Here is a 9859-nt window from a genome sequence, read left to right as displayed (position 1 = left end):
TTTTGAAAATTTTGAACAGAAACATAAAGAAAAGAAACTGAACAAAAAAGAAAAAAGAAAAGAAACAGGAACAGGAACATAAATTTGTTTTAGTAAAAAAACATAAGAAAGCGAAAAACCAGAAAATAATGGTTCAGGAACATTCTAGAATCTTCACAAAACCAGAAAAACCAGGCTGGAAGCTTCCAGAATGTACACAAAACCGGATGCCTGTACTCGTTAGCTTCTCGGATGGGCCGGCCCAGTTCTATCGCTAGCTTTGATCTGGTCTGTGCGAAGGATCGACTACTACTTGACGCAGAATGCGTCAAATAGGAAAAGCCAGCAAACTACTCCAGATTCCCTCAAAAAAAAAAGAAGAAGCAAACTACTCCAGAAAGAAGCACGCTGCGCGAATCGTATCCAGTCATCCACCGTCTTCTCCGCCCAAAGCCAGCAAATTTCTTCCGCCATCGCATTTCAAAACCCCAAATCCCCAAACCCTCGCAGCCGATACCGTCAGCGGCGGCCACCTGCCTCCATGGACGCCGGTAACCCTGAGCACCGGTGCAGGTGTCCCCATGGACCCCGGTGCACCCGCGGACCGCGCCATGGAGGCCTCGCGGCGGCGGCCCTGGACCCCCGTGTGCGGGCCTTCCCCATGGACGCCGCGACGCAGGCCATGTACCGGGAGCACGGCATGGACCCGGTCACCCTCGAGTCCGACGTGACCACCGCCATGACCTTCCTCCACTATGTCCTCCCCAGCCCGCCCTTCGTCTCCAGCCGCGCCGCCCTCTCCGCCGCCTTTCTCCCGCCCCAGGACGACGGCGGCGGCGTCGACCGCATCAGCGGCCTCCCCGAGGAGCTCCTCCGCAACATCGTCTCCCGCCTCCCCGCCAAGGACGGCGCGCGCACCGCCGCGCTCTCCTGCCGCTGGCGCCGGGTCTGGCTCTCCACCCCGCTCGTCCTCGTCGACGCCGACCTCCTCCCCGCCGGATGCGGCTCCAGCCTGCGGGTCGAGCGCGCCCACGCGCAGCGCGTCGAGTCCGCCATCACCCACATCCTCGACGCGCACCCGGGGCCCTTCCGCTTCGTCCACCTCATCTCATGCCACATGCAGGAGACCCCCGGCCTGCTCGCGCGCTGGCTCCAGCTCCTCGCCGTCAAGGGCGTCCGGGAGCTCATGCTCGTCAACCGCCCGTGGCCGCTCGACATGGCCCTCCCCGCCACCTTCTTCGGCATGGCCACCCTCACCCGCCTCTACCTTGGCACCCTTGCCTTCCCTAACACGGCCGACCTCCCGCGCGGAGTGTCATTCCCACACCTCCGCGAGCTGGGCCTCTTGGGCATGGCCATTGTGAACCGGGACATGGACTTCGTCCTCGCCAGGAGCCCTGTGCTGGAGATCCTCTGCATCCAAGCCAACGTTCTGCTCAAGTGGCTCAGCCTCGTCAGCCGCAGCCTCCGGTGCGTGCAGATCATAGAAGGCATCGATCTGAATATCGTCGTCAAGAACGCCCCTAACCTTGAGAGGGTCATCATCTGGACATCATCAGCCCGCGATGGCTTGCACAGGATTGTCAAGATTGGCCATGCCCCTGCGCTGAGCTTACTTGGCTACTTGGAGCCGGCACGACACCTGCTAGAGATCGGCAACACCATCATCAAGGTGCAAATGGCTCTCACAAGTTTCCATTTGTTCGATATCTATGTCAATGGGTGAACTTTCCTCACAAAATTGGTGCATTGCAGGCTGGGACGAAGCCAAGCCCAAGCACCACGGTCCCGAGCGTTAAGATCCTCAGCTTAAGAGTGTGCTTTGGTGTCCGCAACGATGCTAAGATGCTGCCGAGCTTCCTCAGATGCTTCCCCAACGTCGAGAGGCTACATCTCGAGGTGAGAGTGAGACCCCCTCACTTATCTAGCATCACCCCTGTATCTGTAATTCTGTATGTGTTGTCGATGCATCATTGTGGAGCTGAATAAGTATTTACTGGTTTCACCGTTTTACAGTCCAATGAGACCGACGAGCCCACAGGCAAGGTCAACAACAAGTTCTGGCACGAGGCCGGCGACATCGAGTGCATCCAGTCACACCTTAAGCTGATGGTCTTCTACGCCTTCCGAGGGGAGAGGGGCGAGCTCTCCTTCCTCAAGTTCGTCCTGGAGAGCGCTCGGATGCTGACGAAGCTGGTGATTGTGTTCTGCAAAGGGAGCTTCGCTTCCATGGACGAGGCCAACTCCAAAGTGAAACCTCTGTTCGACGCAAGATGGGCCAGCCGAGGCTGTTCGCTGGTGCTCTTTGAGAGTCCACTCGAAACGGGAGATGACAAGTGGGTGCTGAACTTCGAGAGAGGATCTGATTTCTCCACGACGGACCCGTTCGCGTGCACTGCTGCTCTTCAGGGCTGCACCGTCTGAGAAGAAGGCCGGTGTTAACTGAGACTTGGAGAGAGGTTTTGGCTTTTGTACCAGGGGCCTTTTTGAGTTCATCATCAGACAATGCTTAATTTATACTCCTATTACATGAACAAAAAACATGGTTTGTGCTCTGTTGCGGTGTCTACCTGCAAAGCACTGTTTTGATTCTCAAGCTTGGGTTGTTGAAACCTGCAATTTCTGCTGCTCTTCAGGGCTGCATCATCTGAGGTGTTAACTGAAACTTGGAAAGAGGTTTTGATTTTTGTACCAGGGCCCTTTTGAAGCTTAATTTATATATGAACCAAAAAAACATGGTTTGTGCTCTGTTGCGGTATCTACCTTCAAGGCACTGTTCTGATTCTTAGCTTGGGTTGCTGAAACGTACAATTTCTGCTGATTGTGTTGCTGAATGCTGGCAGACAGAGATATATTCGTGGGCCATTTCATGCTTTTACTAATTTTCTTTAGCATATTATTCTATGAAAAGTGTGCTCCGTCTGATGTGCCCTGGTTGATTCTGCTCGTCTGGAATGCCAATTTACCATACGAAGTCAGCTATCTTATGTGGTCTTGATGAGTAGGGATTCACGGACGAGTGGGATTTGTAGTCGAATTCCTGTCTATCTTAACTTCTGAAGGTCGTGTCCATACCACAGTAGCATATCCAAAATAAGTTGATGTTTGTCACGAACAGCGGTTCAGACAGGAAGTGGCTGTTGGAACTCCACTCGAGCAGGAGTATTGTGAAAACTAGATGACACCCCGCGCGGTGCCGCGGAACTTTAAGCTAACATTAAGGGTTTTGTAGTAAAAATATAATGTAATGCTAAATTGAATAAAAATTGCAAGAATAATAATGTGCTAGCCACTGGTTGTAGAGTAGGCTTTATAAAAATATAGAAAAAGTATATATATTAGCCTATGATCCTATTGGGTTACCGTCAATTGTGTTATGTGACATTGCATTGTAGAAATAGGATATAGTAGGAAAAAGGGGGTTGATCAGGAATAGTCCTTCATCATATTTGCAGTGTTGCATGTCGCAAGTAGATATTAGCACATGAAATTTATAAAGCTAAACACTAAGAAAGATGCACTCTAGTTGTTTGCCCTTTGAGTTTCGTGATGTCACCGCAAAACTCTGAGAAAATGCAACTTAGAAGCCTTAATTCACAACCTTGCTCAACACCAGATAAATCAGTTTCACAAAGCCAACCTTGAGCATGGATATTTGGCTCCTCACATTTCAAGAATAAGATGCGTCCTGTAAGCATCAATCAGTAGATAGCTATTGGTAAAGCCAGTTTGAATTTCATGTGTTTATTACTATGAATCTATGACATGATGAGAGCTATGAAACAAAATTATGGATATAAATAGCGAATGTTGTGTGATAGATGAAACTTTTACATAGCAGGCCTACCAGGTGAAGGAAATATGCCCTAGAGGCAATAATAAAGTTGTTATTTATATTTCCTTATATCATGATAAATGTTTATTATTCATGCTAGAATTGTATTAACCGGAAACTTAGTACATGTGTGGATACATAGACAAACAGAGTGTCCCTAGTATGCCTCTACTAGACTAGCTCGTTAATCAAAGATGGTTAAGTTTCCTAACCATAGACATGTGTTGTCATTTGATGAACGGGATCACATCATTAGAGAATGATGTGATGGACAAGACCCATCCGTTAGCTTAGCATTAATGATCGTTCAGTTTTTATTGCTATTGCTTTCTTCATGACTTATACATGTTCCTCTGACTATGAGATTATGCAACTCCCGAATACCGGAGGAACACCTTGTGTGCTATCAAACGTCACAACGTAACTGGGTGATTATAAAGATGCTCTACAGGTGTCTCCGATGGTGTTTGTTGAGTTGGCATAGATCGAGATTAGGATTTGTCACTCCGTGTATCGGAGAGGTATCTCTGGGCCCTCTCGGTAATGATCATCACTATAAGCCTTGCAAGCAATGTGACTAATGAATTAGTTACGGGATGATGCATTACGGAACGAGTAAAGAGACTTGCCAGTAACGAGATTGAACTAGGTATGATGATACCGACGATCGAATCTCAGGCAAGTAAAATACCGATGACAAAGGGAACAACGTATGTTGTTATGCGGTTTGACCGATAAAGATCTTCGTAGAATATCTAGGAGCCAATATGAGCATCCAGGTTCCACTATTGGTTATGTGATTTGATGACGATTTGTATTACGAGTTATGTGATTTGATGACCGAAGTTTGTTTGGAGTCCCGGATGAGATCACGGACATGACGAGGAGTCTCCAAATGGTCGAGAGGTAAAGATTCATATATTGGAAGGTTACATTCGGACACCGGAATGGTTCGGGTTGTTTCGGAGTACCGGGGGTTACCGACCCCCCCCCCCCCCCTCCCGGGAAGTTCATGGGACTTCTGAAGGAAATATGCCCTATAGGCAATAATAAAGTTGTTATTTATATTTTCTTATATCATGATAAATGTTTATTATTCATGCTAGAATTGTATTAACCGGAAACTTAGTACATGTGTGAATACATAGACAAACAGAGTGTCCGTAGTATGCCTCTACTTGACTAGCTCGTTAATCAAAGATGGTTAAGTTTCCTAGCCATAGACATGTGTTGTCATTTGATGAACGGGATCACATCATTAGAGAATGATGTGATGGACAAGACCCATCCGTTAGCTTAGCACTATGATCGTTTAGTTTATTGCTATTGCTTTCTTCATGACTTATACATGTTCCTATGACTATGAGATTATGCAACTCCCGAATACCGGAAGAACACTTAGTGTGCTATCAAACGTCACAACGTATCTGGGTGATTATAAAGATGCTCTACAGGTGTTTTCGATGGTGTTTGCTGAGTTGGCATAGATCGAGATTAGGATTTGTCACTCCGTGAATCGAAGAGGTATCTCTGGGCCCTCTCGGTAATGCACATCACTATAAGCCTTGCAAGCAATGTGACTAATGAGTTAGTTGCGGGATGATGCATTACGGAACGAGTAAAGAGACTTGCCGGTAACGAGATTGAACTAGGTATGATGAAACCGACGATCGAATCTCGGGCAAGTAACATACCGATGACAAAGGGAACAACGTATGTTGTTATGCGGTTTGACCGATAAAGATCTTCGTAGAATATGTAGGAGCCAATATGAGCATCTAGCTTCCGCTATTGGTTATTGACCGGAGATGTGTCTCGGTCATGTCTACATAGTTCTCGAACCCGTAGGGTCCGCACGCTTAACGTTCGATGATGATTTGTATTATGAGTCATGTGATTTGATGACCGAAGATTGTTCGGAGTCCCGGATGAGATCACGGACATGACGAGGAGTCTCGAAATGGTCAAGACATAAAGATTGATATATTGGACGATGTTATTCGGACACCGGATAAGTTCCGAGAGGTACCGGATAATTATCGCAGTGCCGGAGCGTTATCGGAACCCCTCGGGGGAGCTAATGGGCCTCGCTGGGCCTTAGTGGGAAGAGAGGAAGGGCCAAGAGGGCTGCCCCCCTTGGGTCCGAATTGGACTAGTGGAAGGGGGCAGCGCCCCCCTTTCCTTCCCTTCCCCCTCTTCCTTCCTTCTTCCCCCTCTTCCTTACGTGGAAACCTACTAAGACTTGGAGTCCTAGTAGGATTCCCCTCTCCTGGCGCGCCCTAGGAGGGCCGGCTGACCTCCCCTCCCCTCCTTCATATACGGGGGCAAGGGGGGCACCCTAGAACACACGAGTTCTCTTAACCGTGTGCGGTGCTCCCCTCCACAGTTACACACCTCAGTCATATCGCCGTAGTGCTTAGGCGAAGCCCTGCGCCGGTAACTTTATCATCACTGTCGCCACGCCGTCGTGCTGACGGAACTCTCCCTCGGCCTCAACTGGATCAAGAGTTCGAGGGACGTCATCGAGCTGAACGTGTGCTGATCGCGGAGGTGCCGTATGTTCGGTACTTGGATAGGTTGGATCGCGAAGACGTTCGACTACATTAACCGCGTTACTAAATGCTTCCGCTTTCGGTCTACGAGGGTACGTGGACACACTCTCCCCGCTCGTTGCTATGCATCTCCTAGATAGATCTTGCGTGATCGTAGGAATTTTTTTGAAATATTGCGTTCCCCAACAGTGGCATGCGAGCCAGGTCTATGCGTAGATGTTATAAGCATGAGTAGAACACATTGAGTTGTGGGCGATAATAGTCATACTGCTTAGCAGCAACGTCTAACTTTGATTCGGCTGCATTGTTGGATGAAGCGGCCCGGACCGACATTACATGACCGCATTCATGAGACTGGTTCTACCGACGTGCTTCGCACACAGGTGGCTAGCGGGTGTTTGTTTCTCCAACTTTAGTTGAATCGAGTTTGACTACGTCCGGTCCTTGTTGAAGGTTAAAACAACACACTTGACAAAAAATTGTTGTGGTTTTGATGCGTAGGTAAGAACGGTTCTTGCTAGAAGCCCCTAGCAGCCACGTAAAACTTGCAACAACAAAGTAGAGGACGTCTAACTTGTTTTTGCAGGGCTTGCTGTGATGTGATATGGTCAAGACGTGATGAGATATAAATTGTTGTATGAGATGATCATATTTTGTAACAGTTATCGGCAGCTGGCAGGAGCCATATGGTTGTCGCTTTATTGTATGAAATGCAATCGCCATGTAATTGCTTTACTTTATCACTAAGAGGTAGCGATAGTCGTAGAAGCAATAGTTGGCGAGATGACAACGATGCTTCGATGGAGATCAAGGTGTAAAGCCGGTGACGATGGTGATCATAACGGTGCTTTGGAGATGGAGATCAAAGGCACAAGATGATGATGGCCATATCATATCACTTATTTTGATTGCATGTGATGTTTATCCTTTATGCATCTTATTTTGCTTAGTATGGCGGTAGCATTATAAGATGACCCCTCACTAAATTTCAAGGTATAAGTGTTCTCCCTGAGTATGCACCGTTGCTACAGTTCGTCGTGCCGAGACACCACGTTATGATCGGGTGTGATAAGCTCTACGTCCACATACAACGGGTGGAAGCCAGTTTTGCACACGCGGAATACTCGGGTTAAACTTGACGAGCCTAGCATATGCAGATATGGCCTCGAAACACTAAGACCGAAAGGTCGAACGTGAATCATATAGTAGATATGATCAACATAGTGATGTCCACCATTTAAAACTACTCCATCTCACATGATGATCGGACATGGTTTAGTTGATATGGATCACGTGATCATTTAGATGACTAGAGGGATGTCTATATAAGTGGGAGTTCTTATTTATCATGAACTTAGTACCTGATAGTATTTTGCATGTCCATGTTGTTGTAGTTCAATGGCCCGTGCTTCCGTTCCCTTGAATTTTAATGCGTTCCTAGAGAAAGCTAAGTTGAAAGATGATGGTAGCAACTACACTGACTGGGTCCATAACTTGAGGATTATCCTCATTGCTGCATAGAAGAATTACGTCCTGGAAGCACCGCTAGGTGCAAGACCCACTGCAGGAGCAACTCCAGATGTTATGAACGTCTGGCAGAGCAAAGCTGATGACTACTCGATAGTTCAGTGTGCCATGCTTTACGGCTTAGAATCGGGACTTTAACGACGTTTTGAACGTCATGGAGGATATGAGATGTTTTAGGAGTTGAAGTTAATATTTCAAGCAAATGCCCGAATTGAGAGATATGAAGTGTCCAATAAGTTCTATAGCTGCAAGATGGAGGAGAATAGTTCTGTCAGTGAACATATACTCAGAATGTCTGGGTACCACAACCACTTGACTCAACTGGGAGTTAATCTTCCTGATGATAGTGTCATTGACAGAGTTCTTCAATCACTGCCACCAAGCTACAAAAGCTTCGTGATGAACTATAATATGCAAGGGATGGATAAGACAATTTCCGAGCTCTCCGCAATGCTAAAAGCTGCGGAGGTAGAAATCAAGAAGGAGCATCAAGTGTTGATGGTTAACAAGACCACTAGTTTCAAGAAAAAGGGCAAAGGGAAGAAGGGGAACTTCAAGAAGAACGACAATCAAGTTGCTGCTCAAGCGAAGAAGCCCAAGTCTGGACCTAAGCCTGAGAGTGAGTGCGACTGGTCACTGGAAGCGGAACTGCCCCAAGTATTTGGCGGATAAGAAGGATGGCAAAGTGAAAGGTATATTTGATATACATGTTATTGATGTGTACCTTACTAATGCTCGTAGTAGAGCCTGGGTATTTGATACTGGTTCTGTTGCTCATATTTGCAACTCGAAACATGGGCGACGGATTAAGCAAAGATTGGCTAAGGGCGAGGTGACGATGCGCGTGGGAAATGGTTCCAAAGTCGATGTGATCACCGTAGGCACGCTACCTCTACATCTACCGTCGGGCTTTGTTTTACATACGAATAATTATTTGGTGCCAGCGTTAAGCATGAACATTATACCTGGATCTTGTTTGATGCGAGATGGTTATTCATTTAAATCAGATAATAATGGTTGTTCTATTTATATGAGTAATATCTTTTATGGTCATGCACCCTTGATGAGTGGTCTATTTTTGTTGAATCTCGATTATAGTGATACACATATTCATAATATTGAAGCCAAAAGATGCAAGGTTAATAATGATAGTGCAACTTATTTGTGGCAGTTCCGTTTAGGTCATATTGGTGTAAAGCGCATGAAGAAACTCCATGCTGATGGGCTTTTGGAATCACTTGATGCTTGCGAACCATGCCTCATGGGCAAGATGACTAAGACTCCGTTCTCCGAAACAATGGAGCGAGCAACAAACTTGCTAGAAATAATACATACTGATGTATGCGGTCCGGTGAGTGTTGAGGCTCGCGGCGGGTATCATTATTTTCAGACCTTCACAGATGATTTGAGCATATATGGGTATATCTACTAGATGAAACATAAGTCTGAAACATTTGGAAAGTTCAAAGAATTTCAGAGTGAAGTTGAAATCATCGTAACAAGAAAATAAAGTTTCTACGATCTGATCGTGGAGGTGAATATTTGAGTTACGAGTTTGGTCTTCATTTGAAACAGTGTGGAATAGTTTCACAACTTACGCCACCTGGAACACCACAACGTAATGGTGTGTCCGAACATCGTAACCGCACTTTATTAGATATGGTGCAATCTATGATGTCTCTTACCGATTTACCGCTATCGTTTTGGGGTTATGCTCTAGAGACGGCTGCATTCACATTAAATAGGGCACCATCTAAATCTGTTGAGATGACACCATATGAACTGTGGTTTAGCAAGAAACCCAAGTTGTCGTTTCTTAAAGTTTGGGGTTGCGATGCTTATGTGAAAAAGCTTCAACCTGATAAGCTCGAACCCAAATCGGAGAAATGTGTCTTCATAGGATACCCAAAGGATACTGTTGGGTACACCTTCTATCACAGATCCGAAGGCAAGATATTCGTTGCCA

At 46.5% G+C, this 9859-nt stretch overlaps 1 protein-coding gene across 1 annotated transcript; it reads left to right on the top strand.

Moving 5' to 3' along the window:
- Positions 1–402: 402 nt before the first annotated feature.
- LOC109763844 (F-box/FBD/LRR-repeat protein At1g13570-like) lies at positions 403–2673 on the top strand. The gene is made up of 3 exons (XM_020322706.4): positions 403–1651; positions 1735–1878; positions 1996–2673. The coding sequence occupies exons 1-3, from the start codon at positions 521–523 to the stop codon at positions 2401–2403; spliced, it is 1683 nt and encodes a 560-aa protein (XP_020178295.1). The 5' UTR covers positions 403–520; the 3' UTR covers positions 2404–2673.
- Positions 2674–9859: the final 7186 nt, after the last annotated feature.

The sequence above is a fragment of the Aegilops tauschii genome, chromosome 4 (genome assembly GCF_002575655.3).
Source record: "Aegilops tauschii subsp. strangulata cultivar AL8/78 chromosome 4, Aet v6.0, whole genome shotgun sequence".
Taxonomy (NCBI): Eukaryota; Viridiplantae; Streptophyta; class Magnoliopsida; order Poales; family Poaceae; genus Aegilops; species Aegilops tauschii.
Note: the sequence above shows the minus strand (reverse complement) of the source record. Positions and strands in the feature narration are given on the sequence as shown.